Source organism: Mizuhopecten yessoensis, unplaced genomic scaffold (genome assembly GCF_002113885.1).
Source record: "Mizuhopecten yessoensis strain PY_sf001 unplaced genomic scaffold, ASM211388v2 scaffold10331, whole genome shotgun sequence".
NCBI classification, from domain to species: domain Eukaryota; kingdom Metazoa; phylum Mollusca; class Bivalvia; order Pectinida; family Pectinidae; genus Mizuhopecten; species Mizuhopecten yessoensis.
Genome location: NW_018408493.1, coordinates 237004 through 255110, shown reverse-complemented (window position 1 = coordinate 255110; position 18107 = coordinate 237004). Strand labels below are relative to the sequence as shown.

General features: G+C 35.3%; 2 protein-coding genes across 2 annotated transcripts; one reads left to right on the top strand and one right to left on the bottom strand.

Annotated features, from left to right (window-relative positions):
• Nucleotides 1-759: 759 nt before the first annotated feature.
• On the bottom strand, nt 760-10076 carry LOC110460181 (6-pyruvoyl tetrahydrobiopterin synthase-like). The gene is made up of 6 exons (XM_021512941.1): nt 9897-10076; nt 7975-8054; nt 7412-7434; nt 3888-3944; nt 2571-2641; nt 760-1879 (listed from the first exon to the last, which is right to left on the bottom strand). The coding sequence occupies exons 1-6, from the start codon at nt 9977-9979 to the stop codon at nt 1750-1752; spliced, it is 444 nt and encodes a 147-aa protein (XP_021368616.1). The 5' UTR covers nt 9980-10076; the 3' UTR covers nt 760-1749.
• A 69-nt stretch (nt 10077-10145) lies between these two features.
• LOC110460197 (TM2 domain-containing protein 3-like) lies at nt 10146-16948 on the top strand. The gene is made up of 5 exons (XM_021512981.1): nt 10146-10297; nt 11148-11404; nt 12441-12609; nt 13467-13542; nt 15641-16948. The coding sequence occupies exons 1-5, from the start codon at nt 10210-10212 to the stop codon at nt 15804-15806; spliced, it is 756 nt and encodes a 251-aa protein (XP_021368656.1). The 5' UTR covers nt 10146-10209; the 3' UTR covers nt 15807-16948.
• Nucleotides 16949-18107: the final 1159 nt, after the last annotated feature.

Sequence of the window (18107 nt, the reverse complement as noted above, 5' to 3'; positions counted from 1 at the left end):
TATGTTTCCAAACAAAAGGCACATTTTAAGATCACTTCAGATTTAGACACGTATCTATATAATAAATACCATTTATCGTCTAGTTTAATTTGTTTAAAATCAGCATACTTGCAAACTTTCTAAAATTTCCATAGAAGAGATTTTGCGTGCTCAGAATAAAAAACATCAATAAAATGCCCTATAGGGTATAATTACACTTCTAAATGAAGTGGCCATCTTGAATGATTGGGATTTCAGTAATATGGCTTTACTCATGTAGATTTACATAAAATAGCAACCTTGCTTTGCCCTTCTGTGTTAATTAGGACTATAACATGTTATAGGGGTTCAGTAAACTGTCTTTCCCTCACCTTGCTTTGCCCTTCTGTGTTAATTAGGACTATAACATGTTATAGGGGTTCAGTAAACTGTCTTTCCCTCACCTTGCTTTGCCCTTCTGTGTTAATTAGGACTATAACATGTTATAGGGGTTCAGTAAACTGTCTTTCCCTCACCTTGCTTTGCCCTTCTGTGTTAATTAGGACTATAACATGTTATAGGGGTTCAGTAAACTGTCTNCTTTTCATCTGATGGAACCTCTATTTATATACCTAGCCATCCAATGAAATGCCTTCTTTCATTAGCCAATCAAAACTACTCTTACTTCCTAATTACAAAGAAATAACTAAAGCAAGTCTATACTAACGATCATTTATTGAACAATGTAATTAACAAAGAATCAACTGCTTCAATTTTAACAAAAGCAGATCCCTAAATAATGGATAAATTATGCTACCTGAATAAAATACAACTTGTTTACAGTTACACAATAAAGAACTCAAAGGTAGGGTCAATATTTGGTCCCCACTTATAAACAAGAAATAACAAATGATTTAATACTAGCCGCTTTCATGATTCACATGGGTCTATTGGTTTATTTTAAACACTATTATCATGAGATAACTACATACCAAAAATATACTTTAGTAATATACCCAAATACCATTATTAAAAATATAGACCAATTTGTTTGCCGCAGTATGCCTGATTGTAATATATGTTTCATATGTTTCCAAACAAAAGGCACATTTTAAGATCACTTCAGATTTAGACACGTATCTATATAATAAATACCATTTATCGTCTAGTTTAATTTGTTTAAAATCAGCATACTTGCAAACTTTCTAAAATTTCCATAGAAGAGATTTTGCGTGCTCAGAATAAAAAACATCAATAAAATGCCCTATAGGGTATAATTACACTTCTAAATGAAGTGGCCATCTTGAATGATTGGGATTTCAGTAATATGGCTTTACTCATGTAGATTTACATAAAATAGCAACCTTGCTTTGCCCTTCTGTGTTAATTAGGACTATAACATGTTATAGGGGTTCAGTAAACTGTCTTCCCTGTGCATTTGTTCCCAGAACAAAACCCTGAAAGTTTGACCCCATGACAGTAAAGCATTTCGTAATATTCAAAATTGATTGTCAACAATAAACCTAGATACAAACAAAGATAACAATAGATAAAGGAGATTCCTATATGACTATGTATATTATTTAGCACTGAATAATTAGGAAAATAAAACAAAATTTAAATACTGTACATACACTTAATTCAATCATTGTAATAATATTTAAGAATATTAAAAACATAAATACATGTAAAAATCTCATACAATACAACACATAATATCTATATTTCTAATTCATTTTCAGAACGATTCTTTGGTGCACCGGTTATCTACCCTTGGAACTATCAGAGTAGTTATAAATGTTCTCCTCTGTAAAATGCGACATTTTTTCCAGTCTCGTGAACTTTGACCTCATATAAAAGTCCCGATTCCAGATGCTGGGAGAGACTTTTCCAAATGAACACTGCGATATTTTCTGCTGTGCTGTAAAAAAAATAGCAGACATTTTATCATTATTAGGCTGGACACTTTGGTTCCTGGAAAAATTCTGTGGTAATTCAAAAACATTTATCATCCGACACCCCACCACCAAACCAGTCCCCTCACCTATATCTTTTTATTTAACAAGATTAATTCCCATCCATACAGAGATAATTGTGGCTGTTGCTATTGAGGTTTGTATTGGTCAAGTGAAATGTTTGATTCTTATTCTCCTCATCCTAGATAATCCCGTCACGTTCTCTGCACCCCTGGAACATGTCATAGCAAAATTGAAGGCTCAAAGATAGCTGTTTGATTGGTCTCAGGTAAGAAAACCTGACCAATTACTAAGCTGATACCTGTCCTTCGAATATTACAGAGCAGTGACAGCCAGTTAAGTTTTACCGTTATGTGACAGACAGATTCTTTTGATGTACATAAAATGCGTGAACTAGTCTTCTTGTCTCTTCAACAAGGTAGCGCACACTGAGTCTTCAATTTTGCTATCACATATATTCCAGGGGTGCAGAGAGCGTAAGTGAGCTTAACCCCTGGAGTATCGAGGATGAATTCTCCTATGTTTAAGTTCATAAGGAACAAACTTTCAGCTGATTTCCCCCTCCCATATTTTACTTGGAGCAGTCAATACAACAGATGTCAAAGAGCACAAATTGCTTATTACATTTGGACATACCTGACAACATCTTTGAAGTAGGGAACATCTTTATCAACATTTTTGTGGTCCATTACATCCATGATTGCCATCTACAATGAAAATAAACTAGAACACTGACAGGTCAGTAAGGGCCCCGTCTTGTGGCAATATATCCCCCATAATCATCAAGAATGACGCGTTGTTTAATTCCCACAAACATTGCTTCAAAGTGTCATAATGAAATATTCACCAGCAAAAAAATACTAAATTTTACTTTGACCATTGACCGAGTGACCTTGATCTTAAGTCAGTTGACTCTTTGTTAAATTCCGACCAACTTTGCTTCATAAAGTCATAACAAAATGTTTATCAGGGAAAAGATACAAAATTTGACCAAGACCTTTGACACAGTGACCTTGACCTTTGGTCAATTGACTCCTTGTTTAATTCTGAGCAACATTGCTTCAAAGTGTCATACCAAAATGTTCACCAGTGAAAAGATGCAAAATTTGACTGACATTTGAACCTAATGACCTTGACCTTTGACCTTGACTTTTTACCTCAATGAGTATTTTTGTGAACTGAACATCTTGACCAAGTTTCATGTACATCAGCAATTAATACCAAAGTTATCAGCCAGGAACAAAATTTGCGGACGGACGGACAGAAAGAGACAGACAGACAGACAGACAGACAGACAGAGTGATTACTACAGGGCACCCGTATCTCCTATACGGGGCCCTTATAAGTTTTTGATAGTATTTTTATATTTGTTATTGTTAGAATAAAACAAAAAGGCCCAAAGGGCCTATATTGCTCATCAGTTATTCATCTCACATCTGATGACCGTCTAAGTGGGTCAAGATATTTTTTTATTTAAATGGGCTAAATATCATTACTCTTAAACCTTATGGTGCTTTGTTTGAATATTTAAATGGGCTAAATATCATTACTCTTAACCTTATGGTGCTTTGTTGGAATATTTAAATGGGCTAAATATCATCACTCTTAACCTTATGGTTCTTTGTTTAAATACCCTGTACTTTACAGATCTTTGTTGGAAGATTGTGACTTTTCTTCCTAATGTCATCCTCAAAATTGGTCTAGGTTATTCATTTGGACAAAGCTGATTGCCCTTCACACCAGCAAGGAACAGGCCATATATCACTATGCTAGGCATCTGAGTTATGTAGAAGTTGTTTAAGAGATATGAACACACTTTTGACATATGTGACCTTAAAAGTGGGTCAATGTCATTTATTTTTGATCCAACGTCATAAGTAAACCAGATCTTTTGATTTCTAATTTGAGAGATGATTATGACTACTTGTCAATATAAGAAAGTGAAATACTCACATTCATGAACTTTTTCAGATCTGTTAAATTCATCACCATTCCAGTGACTGGATCAACCTAAAAAATACAATAAAAAAGTTTTAGCTGAACGATGGTTAAGTCTTTTCAGCTGGAGTGGGCTTTCAAAATACTTAAACACCCAAATTACCCAGTTTTATGCCCATTCATTTCCACACCAATTGATTCCAAGGTCAAAGGGACCAAGTATGCCTCAAAGGAAATACACTTTAGATCTATATATATATGTGTGTATGGTTAGGGAGGGGAATTCAACTGTTTCAATATTATGATCAAATAACTAAAATTCTCCAGGGAGAGGGGGGGGGGGGAACCCAGCCCATGCTCTTATCCATGTAGCATGTTTGTGTTTGTCTCTACATATCAAGCAAGCACAAAAAAATTGTATCTGGTTGTGATTGGTTATAGGATGGGAATCTCAACTGTTTCCATGCTATGATCCAGGGAATAAGTCTCCAGGGGCAGGGATGGACCCATATATACATCTGCTTGGCATACAAAGAATAATTCAATTATGCTACCATAACTGCCCAAGGTGTCCTGCCATCCCATGGGGACTATAAGTTCTTTGGTTTTAACTGAAAATAGATAAGGCCTCAACCCTATGATTATATAACCGTGCATACAATTTCTGCATATGAAGTGACAAATGCCGCGTGAGGTAGTCTGATCAGTAAGAGCAATAATGTGTTAGTCTGATGTCCAGGGTTCAAATCGCGGTCTAACCCCGCTGATTTGTCTTTACATTCAGAACACTGTTGTTGATTATAGTACATGTGTTTGTTAATATCATCATAATTATTTTTATAAGTCTTGCAAGGTCTGCTTTTCTTTACAGAAATAATTTATCAAAGCTATAGTATAATGCTGAAAGACAGTGTTTCCCACACAGGTACAGGGATCCTTAAATACATTTTTTTTTTAAAGATGTGAGCATCTACTACTTAACACAGCAATAAAGATGCCAGCCTGATTGTTTTTTTATTACTTCCTGTATGGCAGGAATGCAGAGAAGAGAAATACAGATTAGCTGAATATGTATATATATGCTAATATATGCTAATATATACAGCTCTGGACTTATTTGAAAGCAAATTTATCTGTGTATCATTGTTGTAATGTTGAAATACTGTAGTGTGATAAAACTAAACCAGGAATCGTGGTGGATTCACAGGGCTCGGGCCATGAGTGAGTGTCCCATTCCAATACATAGGGACACAGGCAATACATTTTCCAGATTTCTTTTTTTTTTCAAGGGACATGATTTTTCCACTTAAATAAAAGTTCAAAATTAATGGGGGAAACTTCTACTTTTACTGAAGAAAAAGTAGATTTTTTAAAATTTGAATAATAGATAGAAGTGTTATATTTATGTTATTTCTCAAAGAGACAAAAGTGTTTTTTCCCAGTTTACCTAGAAAATCCCCCAATTTCGATTTTTTCTACCAGACAAAAAGTAGCAAAGCTTTCAACAGAAATGGCTGTATTTAAAGTAACAGCGACATTGACCTTTGACCTTCAGACCTGTAAAGCAATCCCAAGCAAGCACTATTTGTAAGAAAGCACCGTATGAAGTCAGAGTTCGTTGAACCTAAAGAAACTCTAGTTATTGCAAGGAAACAGATTTTCTATGTATAGTAACATTGACCTTGACCTTTGATCTTTGGACCTGAAAAGCAATCCCAAGCAAGCACTTTTAGTAAGGAAGCACTGTATGAAATCTGAGTTCAATCAACCTAAGGGAATTCAAGTTATTGCATGGAAACCTTGTTACGGAGGTCATGCAACTGACGACGACGACGATGACACTGCCGCCAAAGTCATACCTATATACACAAAAACTGCTGTTACATCTCCAAACAGAAGTAATAGTTTTATTCCACCTAAATATCACTGAATATTTGCAGTTTATTTTAATCTAATATGTATATTTAAGGGGTCCCTGTCCAACTGTACTGTAGTTCTTCATACCTATATATCGTTTTGGATATAGCTGTAGCACAGTTGGGCCTGACCAGGTAGCTCAGTCAGGTAAAGGGATATTATAATATTATAACCTGAAGTCCAGGATTTGAATCCTGGTCTAGCCTAGGGCTGTCGTTGACAGATACAATATTGATATCACATCGATAAAAACTTGTTTGATACGATATCGATACAATTTTAGCATATCAATACTGGTCTGTATAAAAAATTATCATTAAATTTGTAAAAAATATGTATACAAATATATTTCCATTTAAACACAATAGTTGTATGAAAATTTCAGGTTCTTAAATATAGATTGTTGAAATCGAAAATGTTTACTCTTATATTTCATTTAGATATAAACACAATTATATAGAACTGACACTAAACCATAGACACTCATCTCGACTCAATCAACATTATCTGCCATCAATATTGTGATACATTTTTTCTCATCAATGACCGCCCATGTCTAGCCCCAGTGGATTTGTTCACACTCGGAACACTGTTGCTGATTATAGAAATCTAATTTGTTTATTTCATCTGTATTATTTTTCATCGAAATCCCGTAAGATATGGTTTTCATTTCAAAAATGATTTATCAAAGATACAGCCATGCTGGACTCGACAGTTTCCTATGTGTAGTTACAGTTTTTGACAGTGGTACAAGGATCCTTATCAAATAAACAGTTTTAAGGTACACCATTTGTTTTAGACGCTTTTTTGCTAATGATAATAATATTCCATAGGTTATAGTATGTGAAATACAAATGAATTGTAACACTGTCCTCCTGACCAGTTTCATAATTTTATTTAATTGCATTTACTAACATCAGTCTAACTACTGAACTTAACTTAGGTTTTAGCATGAATAGTATGTATGCACTATATACACCCATTATTAAATCGTCATACTTCACTGATAAGGGAAGTTAGGTCACAAGTATACTTGAAAGATAATGATTTACAGATGCCAATATATACACTCATTTAAAGGACTAGACCCAGGTAAATACACTGACATCATATCTACCTAGTAAGTTATTGCATAACACGGATGACTGTACAGGGCTGGAAATCCATCTCTGTCACGTTGGATAATATGGTCAACTCCCTTCTTATCTTATTTCAAACATGTAAACTGGACTAAATTTGCAGAGACTCCCCATTTGATGATGTCTGGTCGTCTCTTCTTTTGAATTTCTATTACTCTGATGGCCAGACTAGTGAATTCCACATAGGAATCCATAAAAATTGGGTACACAGATCTTCACTGAACATTCACTAGCAGACATTGGATCTCATTTTTCCTTGTAATATCTCAATTAGTTTCATGCAAATGGAAGTGCCGAAAAAAATTGAACTTTCAGAACCCCAGTAGCCACAGAACTTCGGCATACACTGGACACAGCAATTAATTCTCAACAAACTTTGTTGTTGGCCTGGGTTTTTTTGCTACACTATAAATAATGAAATGGACATATTCAGTGAAAAGCATGAAAATCATGTAATATAAAATAAATGTTTTTAATACTTACTGGACCTCGCAGAATCACCTCCACTGAAATACAATAAAACCAGTTATAATGAACACAGTTTTGTTTAAATATATTCATTCAATTATGAATAAGAGAAAGAAAAAGAAAAGAATATCTCTGCACAGTGTCATATACTCTTGGTCATTACATAAATCGACATAGAAACCTGCCTTTTCTAGAGCACCTGACCGTCATTTATATCGTTACTTATTTAACAAAAGTGTATGTTTATATGATTTTCCAGTATATTTTTCTCGTAAGTGACCCTAATAGGCTTCCATAAAGGAGTAGCCCAAGTTTCCTCTGGCCCTAACACCAGACTTATAGACATCTAAGATCTATCTGTCAAAATGTCTAAGTCTGGTGTTAGGGCCAGAGGAAAATCAGGCTAGTTTAAACAAAAAAATGACTCCAAATAAAACCTTACAATGATCGATATGGCAGTTTAAAATTGATGCCCTCATACAATGGCTTGTAGATCAATATTGAGTCAGTTCAATTTTCAGCATGTAAATCATAATTATTGATTTATTCCTTTAATGTTATACAATGGTAAATTGTACCTGAGTAATTATGTCCATGGCCATACGGGTTGTTACATTTTCCAAATATCTTTCTATTTTCTTCGTCACTTAGCTGTGTGCTAGGAACAAGAAAAACATACAATTTAATGTAACAAATATACATATAAATTTCAAAGAAAGCTATTAGAATGTCCATCCAGACTTAATACTTTGATTTCAATCCTTGCAAATTGCATTCGTTTGGTTCTTTGGAAATTGGTGCCATGACCAGGATTTAGTGAAAAGTTTTTTTTTTTTTCTATTGAACAAAGTACATACATACAGATATAAAGTATGTCGGTCATACCAATTATGAAAAAAAGGAAAACATTTATTTGACATTTTAGATTTGATTAACCCAAAATCTTTCTAACACTGATAGCAACTGAGATCATATCTTGGGACTGGAAATCTGGTCCAGTTTTAGAACTATACCACTTACAGTTTTTGCTTTACTCAGGGTATGTGCAATCAAGTCATGAGTTCAGAAATCTTTTATTCTTGGTCCATTGCATTGTTTCTTTTTTTGTTTGCTTTCCTTCTTACAAATTGGTGCTGTGACCAAGATTCTAGTTTGAAATTTTTTGTTTTTTGTTTTACTGGACATACAAACACCATGACACACAATAACCATGTTTTGGAAAATAAATAATGACTTTTTGACATTCATTATTTAAACCAAAGAATTCCTAAATCTGAATAAATGAGTTACCTGGTCACTGAAAATGGAACCAGTAAAAGAACACCACAACCCAGTTTTTTTCCATTACAGTAAATTGAGAGTATGTCTATAGTTCAGAATTCTTTGATTTCAAACCCGGTCTATTGCACTTTATCAACCTGTTACAAATTGATTCTGTGGATTTTGTTTAAAATTCATTTCTGTTGTACATGGTATATGCACAGTACAAAATGTTATGTTCAGTGGTAAGACTTTTTGATTTCTTTAATTTTCCCACTGTCTTTTTATGCCAATATACTTCATTTAGTTTACATTTACTGTTAATGCTGAAAAAAAAATATCTGTAGGGAATTTCAGTTAAGGAAATTCTTTTAGCTTAAAGATGTTTTAACAAATCAAAGCAAAGTGAACCTGGGAATAAATATACCCATGAAAAAACCCCAGTAATTGTTATCAATTATAATACAAGTGCCAGCTGATTTCTAATGTTAAAGGATCCTTGTCCATCCTCAGGCAAAACACTAGAGACTATTATTCCACTGTAGCATATGATCCAGTAATCTCTCTTCAATTTCCTTTTTTATTTTCAAGTTATTCAGAGTTAAGCTTTAGAAAAAAAAATAAACACAGTTATAATATATAGTGATCTGAGTTACTGAAAAAAATCAGCATCAACAATTTCAAATGAAATAGATTTATATACATACAATTGTACATATAAATAGATCACACTCATTATCCACAACATAGTATACCTATATAGAAAGTGAAGTTGTGTCTCATTTTTGTTTGTAACAATGATCCAATTAGAAATGTCTTCATGATCAGAGCACATTTTGTTGAGGTTTTTTTTCAAATAAAAATTTCTAATTCTAAGCGTCTAATAAAGTCAATGGACCATGGAATACAGTTCACACTCAGCATCCGCAGCTTATAATGCAGATTGTGACAGATGCAATGTGTCATCTGTCACTATAAGCTTAGGATGAATGCCCTAGCTAGCACATAAACCTTTTAAAGTATTGTTTACCTCTATATTAAACGAATGTTTAACATTGGAGGTAAATGTGCTTCTTCGTCCGAGACACAATCAAGCCCTATAACAGGGAGACAGAACAAAACATTCAGCTTAGTGCGCTCGTTTGTCTGTGACACAAATACTGCAACCACAGGTGTTTGCATTTTTTTTATAACTCAATTTACGGTCAGAATTTCAAACACCTGTGCTGTAAACACTCACCTGTGTAACCTATGACAGGCAGAAAATGATTCTGTTCTACTGATATAAACAATTGGACTTTTCTGCTGTATTGTTCCATTCATCTTGAAACACGTGTTCTGTTGTCCAACGATTTAGGAAAGATAAAAAAACCTACTGGCTATGCAGACTTGACATTTACAGCTCATTATTTTCGTCTGCAGGAATTCCTTTAATGTAACGCCAGATTTGATTGGTTGAAATTATATATGCTCACCCTATTTCCGGTATTCCCCGGATTGACTTCCGCGATGGTTTTGTTTGGGTTGCTGCTGTCATAGTCGTGGGAATCCTGATGGATTTGACGTCTTTCGGGCTTAACTGGGCTGTAATAACTCTTTTGGCTCTTTCAGGTCTTCTTTGTATCGACACAGCAACTAATGGTATATACCTCTTTGTTCATAACACTGTCCAGGCACAGGGGCACGCAACTAACGTTACTATTAAATTTCATCTTGATAGACTTTCTGTGTACGTTATATCTCAATACATTGGGATATAACGTACCCAGCTGAGTGTAACAAGTTCAAAATGAATAGTAGTTGTATGCCCCTGTGTTCCAGATGAACAATTGTGTAAAAACTGTACTGTTAAAATGTCCATTTTGATTTAGGTAACTTTGATATTTTTATAGTTTGAAAACATAGGTTGAGTTCAATTTTACCCCTATTTTATCCATATTATAATAGTCTAGGCAACTTTACATTATATTTACGACCCCATTTTCTATTGTGATCATTTTGTATCATTAATTGTCCATGTACGTTTGTCATCGTTTACATTTGCTATTTGAAGAGAGGAGCAGGGTGGGTGATGATGATGACGAGACATTTTTTAATAGAGCTACAAGCTACCAAGTCTGTCTTTGGAAAAAACTAGAAATGACCGCCACGACAGATCATGCATGATGTTATCTCAATTATCCGTGTTTATATATGGCCTGCATGGCCAAATATAGTATACCACAATTTCCATATATTGGGTGATCATGACACCTATATATAGACGTCTGACCTAGAAAGACCAAGTTTCCAACATGTATGGGTAGAACATGCTGGATGACATTTATGTGACCTTGACCTTTGACCTCTGTAACATTGTTTTTAAAAGTGTGAAATGGTGCAATTGTGCACAACACGATGGTTTCTATTTTTGAAAGCTTTGAAGAGAAAGATTGCATCATAGGAATTACTGCATTGTACATAAATATTTATGTAAATTTTGTTATTTTAGAAAATAGTGCAGGTCCCACACCATCCTCGCCTGTAGAAAATGGTGCTTCATCTCAACAGCAACTAAATGTTACAAATTCTGTTGGGCCATCTTCAGAAGACCAAGTTTCTTCTGGGAATCAAAATGAGTTCTGCCCTGATGGAGTCGAGTGTCACAAACTAGGAGCCGAATGCATTAACTGTAACCTCAACACAAACTGCCAGTATGGAAGTAAAGAGACGGCTCAGTGCACTGTGAAGAGTGAAATTGATTGTACAGTAAGTTTTGTTTTTGCCATTCTGTTGCCTTTAGTATACAAAGTTAAACTAATCAATAGATAAAGATGACCATGACAACGTTTGATGAGTCGTCATCAGAACAAATTTTAAATATAAGCAGTTAGGAATAATGTAAAAAAGGCGTTGCCTTACTTACTGACAGTCACAACAAAGCTAATATAAAGGACGTAATACCTAGAGGGGTGATGTTCTTTGGTTGTCTAACCTGAGGCTCTGCCAAGGGTTAGACAACCAAAAAAATCGCCCTGAGGGTTGGAGATTTCTCTGTTACACTCTCACAGTAGGGGATGATTATTTTTCTCCCATCCTATTATTTTAGTCACAGCTCCAACGACAGTAGTCTGCCATGTTTGTAAACAAAAACACATTTGGGGTATGCATATACTGTCATTCACTTTTGATGACGTCACAATTACCAATGATGCATTTCAATGACGTCCCAATTGAACCCGTGCTAATCGGCACGAGGCTATCTCCCCCTAGGGGGTGACAAGCTGATCTTTCCCGGCTAAAACGGGAGACACACCTGTGAAGGGTGGGAGAAATGTCACTCTATGGCTTAACCGATCGCTTTGATGTATTGCGACCAACTTCAAAATGCAAGGGTCCCATTCCTGATGTGCTAATCTTCTCTAAACCCTTGGAAAATGTTTTGACAAAACCACTGGCACTTAACACAACACCTCACAGATTATATAAATAGACTGATGTCTTTGATGTAGACCAAAGGAATCAAATTGCAGCCTAATGGCAGAATTGTGGCTTTGAAGTTTGGTGTCGCTTCTCATAATCTTTAAAGGACACATGTCAGCCTAGCAATTGGTCAGGTTCTTTTTACCTTAAACTAATAAAATAGCTTATGATGAGCCTTCACTTTTGTCATGACACATTCCAGGGGTGCAGAGAGGATATGGTTATTTAGAGAGGAACACTTGACTTGGGAGTTTTATAATGTAGAGAGACATGCTCATTTTACTTTAATGAGAAATATTACAAGCATTTTTGAATATTGCAGGGGGAAAGGACATTTAGCCTTCAGTATGACTGTAAATACTGCTACCAGGTGGACCCCTCGTTGTATACATGTAACTCCTCTAAGTCCTCTTCCACTTGTACGGTCGTCACGGCGCCCAGCCAGACATTCATCGCCAAGTGTCAGGTGAAGAGCGAGATCATCTGCTTGGGTAAGGGGACATAACTCTTGTCATTTTTCAGTCTTTCCTAAACATAGGGATTTTTCTTCAATGATTCAGATTACTATCTTGAAAACAATCCTTCTTGTTGAAGCATTTAAAAAAAAAAATAACAGTAAAAAATGAATCAGCTGAAAATTGCAGTTTTCATTCCAATGGATGATTTCATATATTCCAAAGTTAGTATTATAATTGAAGCATGTTGATAAAAAAGCATAAACTGAAAATTACAGTATTCAGTAGTGTATAGGATATTTTCAAATACTCCCAAAGTATCATAAGAAAATGTCTTCCTGATTTAAAATGGTTGCTTGCCGTGTTGGTTTAGCTGTCCAACTAGTTATAAAATAATGCTGGTTTCATGGTGTTTGCATCTGGTACTCAACATCTTTTACAAAATGACTTGCTCCAATGCTGTATTTCATGTAACACCAAAACTGGATCTAAGCCAAGTGGCAAATGTTACAAGATATAACTAACCACACAACTAAGAAACATCAAATGGCGAAAATACATTCAGAAAGACATGAACATTGAACAAATTCAATTCAATACATATAGTGTATTCACATTTTCAATTTATAGTTATATATTAGTGATCTGAATACCATATTCCATGATATTTGTGTCTGTATTGTCAATGCAAGTTACCCAGAATAGTCCTGAAAGAGCATAATGTTATAAAGTGCCAGAGTTAACACTGTTTTGTACATTGAATTAAAATGAAATTGTGAGCAAACATCATTATTAAGGGACTTCTATCGCTTTCAAGGTTTGAAAAAACTGGAGGTTCCCTCTAAAATAGGAGATTTGAAATTTCTTACAAACATGCATGTATCACTTTACAGGTAAAAGACAATTTCATAAGTCTCTCCCATGTAACTGGACAAGTGGATACAAATGGTCTACTGCTTTACTACTCAGGTGAGAAACACTCTTCTGCTTGTCTGCTGGAAAACAAGGAATATTCATGTTGGTAATTTCATCCATTATATCTGAAATCATTTAGCATACCTTTTTTCTGTAGACAGTATTTGGGAGACCTTACGTTTTTGCAGCTATTTTTTACTAAAGTTATTTTTTCAGTCACAACTCCACCGACAGTAGTCTGCCATGTTTGTAAACAAGAACACATGTGGGGTATGCATATCGTCATTCACTTTTGATGACGTCACAATTACCGGTGACACATTTTAATGGCGTCACAATTGAACATGTGCTAATCGGCACGAGGCTATCTCCCCCTAGGGGGTGACAAGCCAATCTTTCCCGGTTAAAACGGGAGGCACACCTGTGAAGGGGGGCAGGGGGGAAGAAAGTATGGTGAACATAAATCTTTTGCAATAATGATGTAAGTTAGACTTGCATTTGTATATGCAAACAATCCTGATTATGATGTTAAGAAATGTAGAGTGATTTTTATGAAATTCATTTGAAAGGTTTTGTCAGGAATGCATGGATAAGTCAATTATTATATTTTATTAGATTCTACAGCTCTGACCTTGAACTTGAATGTATAACCGTGACCTTCAACTGGTCTGAATAGATAGATGGTGGAAATGCTTATGTGAAAGGACTTGAAACTTATGTACATAAGTGTGGTTCATGAACTAAGACAAGTCTACCATTTCACACGCAGGCGCAAGGCAGTTAGGTCAGCTATGGTCAGTTTCAGCCACGTGACCTGGTGGTCAAGTACAGTCAGTGATTGGTCAGTTCAGTCACGTGACTCAGTCTTTGTTTGGGTCAGTTTCAGCAGCCTGTTTGCAGTAGATTTGTGTGTCTGATTATTTCGTGACCCACCGCCCTCCCCAACCAACCAACCACAAGACTATTTCAGGTGATGCCTGGGGATATAATGGCTGTTTATAATAAGGCATTTATGTGAGTTAACACTTGTTTCCGAGCATGGAAAATCACACCTCCCCCTTCCATTAAGGAAGTTAGGGATGGTGGCCCGCTCTGCAGCAAGTTCCTTTAAACATTCTATTCTTTAAACTTGTTTCAAAGGGGCAGTTTCTCATTTTGTAATTCGTAATCCCCCAAGAATTTTATTCCGGGGTACATATATGTTTCTTTCATACATTGCCCAGTCAACAGCTATAATACAGCTGGCCGGGTACATACATGAAAGTATTAGTAGTAGTATCACAGCTGTTATATCCCCTTAGCCCATATATGTAGGTAAAATGTTTTCGTAATAAATTATTATTTGCTTATAATCTCAATCTGCCTTTGAGTCTTTTGTTCATAAATAAGGTGAAGGGTCATTTCTGGCCTCATCGGATATTTAAGTTTAGTTGTTATACTCGTCATCTGGAATAGTACGCAAATAATTTCAAATTCATTAGACAACCATTTTAGGATATATGGGATTACAAAGAGAGACTTAAATGTGCATTTCCATGGTAAAATGCATAAATATCATCTGTTGTGCGATAGTTGGTTAAAAATTGGCCGTTTTGAAGGAAATTAACTAAACGCTCTTCTGTTTTTGGAAGCCTTCACATGCAACAAACAAATAAATATTTGACATGCTTAAACATTGTTATACCAGTGTTCATTCTTAGAAAGGAATTTTTGTTTGTCACATGCAGATGCTTTCATTTCTGCATGTTAACTGTTCAGAAACAACATATTTTGCCCATTTCTGCACAGCAACGCAGTTCGTTGCTATGGTAGGGCATCTTCACATGCAATTTGGAAAAAATCTACACCAAGAAACAAAGCCCCAATTAACCAATATGATGTTTATAGCAGAAATTGGCAAATAAATTCAAGTTGAAATTTTCAATTTTTATGAGACCAAAAATAACCCATAGTGCCCCAAGTCCTTTCATGAAAGTTTTATGGAAACTTTAATCAAGAACCTGCGGACACGCCAAATGTTAAGAAACAGATGGATGAATGGAAGAGTAAATGACTTTGACCTACATATTCTTCATTTCATTCTTAACTTTGTTTTCAGTGTGACACTTGGTGACCTACATATACTTCATTCAATTATTTTCTTTGCTTTCAGTGTGACACTAGGTGGTTTTGGTGTAGACCGGTTCTACCTTGGACTTTGGAGAGAGGGGATCGGAAAACTATTTAGCTTTGGTGGTCTTGGTGTGTGGACTCTAGTGGATGTGATCCTCATTGCCATAGGCTATGTGGGCCCTTCAGATGGATCGCTGTACATATGATACTACATATTATAACCAGCAATTTCTAAAAAGACCAACTTTCCAAAGCTGGATTGGGTTAATAATCTCAGATTCAAATGTCATCATTGCTGCACATGAAATAATTGATGAAATATTCTGATAACATTTTGGTTGCTTTAGGGCCACTTTTGTTGATCATGTCCAAATTGTCAGACAATTTCAGTTTTCTACGACTGTAACATATATATAGGTCAGCCCTAATTTATCCCTTTAAATATTACATTTAAAAGTAGAAAAACAGGCTGTCGGAGTAGAATATATTCCAAATATGCAATATAGGTTCAAAGTATTGTAAAAAGTGAAGAAAAAAAATCATTCACTTTTTGTGTAGACTATAGATATGAACTACAGCTGCTGGACACACAAAAGCATACTGGTTCAGATATCTTGGATTCAGGAAGAGAATTCTTGTGTTGTTGAATTGAGGAATGTGGAGATGATTATTTAAATGTCTGGACTAACAAGGTTACACTGTATGTTTGAAGAAGAGTGTAAGTGAGTGAGAAATATTTTGTACAGAATGGAGAGAAGAGTGATTGACTGTGCAGAATATGAGAGGTGACTTTAGGGTAAAAGTTAACAGTGTCTGATATAAATGATTTTTTTCTGATACTTTAACAATAAAAAATCATTATCTGTTACACGCTATGAAAAACTAAAAGTATATTTCATGTTTCAAAAACTACAAAGTTAGGCAAATGTATTTTTGTATGGGTACTCCAGAACAAAGATGTCCTTACCACTGTTAGACCGATCAATTTTAAGAGTTGGAATACAATTTTCATAATAGGAAAAGTATTTGGGTATTGGTACCAATATAAGTATACTATTTTCATTTTTCCTCAATACTACCGGTAAGAAAAAAATCAGCTCTGATGATGCTTTAATACGAAGTTGCTTGAAAAGATTTTTTAAGTTGTTACAAAAGTTTTTGGTGGTCAGGTATATATGATGGTAACTTAGATAATTTTGTGATGCTGTTTCTGATGGGTCAATCTCCTTTTACTAAAATGCAAGCCAGTGAAGCACGTTACAACTTCGAGTTGTTAATTTTATTTTGTAATTTATGTGCATGTGTGTATGAATAAGGGACAATGTATGGAAAATATATGAAAATGTGTGGAAAGTTTTGTGAATATTTGAAATAATAAATTACATTGTCATGTGAACTACCATTATAGCGTTTGTTATCATTCATTCTAGATATCAAGATTTCTAAATGAGATCTCCGCTTTATACAGAGAGTTAAGGCCCTTCATTCACTTGGTATCACTTTGTCCTAGGCTGCATTCGTAAATCCCGATCCAAACAGTTTAACTGGTTGGACCAGAGTCGTTTGTTTATGAAATAAGGTGGGACCTAGTAATCTGATGCTGATTTCAGGCGAGCCTCGACAAAGCCCTGCAAGGCCTGCATAAACATTTGCATGTCCACCAGGATTTATACCCCGAAAATGTTACATTTAAAAACAGACAAACCGGTTGAACCGGATATGCAAATGCGACCCAAGGTACATCATATACTCTTGTTTACTACCTACAATTGCCAAATTTTGCTTAATAGTACTGGTTGATCTTATAGCCTTTGATATGTTGTGTTACGGCCCCTTGGTTACTTAGTCAGAGAAAAAACTCACATACTCCGTCACCATGTACCATTGCCAAACTATGTAAGACATAACTCATATACTCTTGTCACCATGTACCATTGCCAAACTATGTGAGACATAACTCACATACTCTGTCACCATGTACCATTGCCAAACTATGTAAGAGAGTACCGCTTGGGATGACAGAGCTTATCTTACTGAAATTAGGTCTCGTGCTGCACGCTATACAGAGTTATGGCCCTCGTCCATTTTTGATACCGAAGTTTGGAGTGCAGATACTGGATTGCGGGTGTGGCAGATTTAATTGTACATAGGGTTATGGTTGCCTTCTAGCTTCACGCTAGAGGGAATTTCCCTTAAGCTCAGTGGAGGAGCGTACGACTAGGATCGCAGGGTCAATCCCTAGTGGGAGCACACTACTCTCTTTCCTGTTACACTTGCAATACTTTGCCTTTGTTAGAATTAAAAAGAAAGATTAAAAATTACAACTCGGACCAGCTTGCTGCAATATGTTATTTCTTGCAAACTTTAAATAATGGAGATCAATCAAACTACCATTGCTTGCGTAGGACACCGTATGGTTTTATTTGAAGATGGAACTTTCAATAAACTAGGCCCTTTGGGGTTATCACGGGAAAAACTAGTTAAGTTTGATATAAAGTATAAACAAT

Excerpts from the sequence above, each read along its gene's own strand:
- LOC110460181 (XM_021512941.1), bottom strand. The coding sequence starts at position 9,979 with ATGAATGGAACAATACAGCAGAAAAGTCCAATTGTTTATATCAGTAGA. Across the intron at positions 3,945-7,411 it reads AGGTGATTCTGCGAGGTCCA|GTTGATCCAGTCACTGGAAT; the intron begins GTAAGTATTAAA and ends TGTATTTTTTAG. Across the intron at positions 1,880-2,570 it reads TACTTCAAAGATGTTGTCAG|CACAGCAGAAAATATCGCAG; the intron begins GTATGTCCAAAT and ends TTTTTTTTACAG.
- LOC110460197 (XM_021512981.1), top strand. The coding sequence starts at position 10,210 with ATGGATTTGACGTCTTTCGGGCTTAACTGGGCTGTAATAACTCTTTTG. Across the intron at positions 10,298-11,147 it reads TATCGACACAGCAACTAATG|AAAATAGTGCAGGTCCCACA; the intron begins GTATATACCTCT and ends TTGTTATTTTAG. Across the intron at positions 13,543-15,640 it reads TCTACTGCTTTACTACTCAG|TGTGACACTAGGTGGTTTTG; the intron begins GTGAGAAACACT and ends CTTTGCTTTCAG.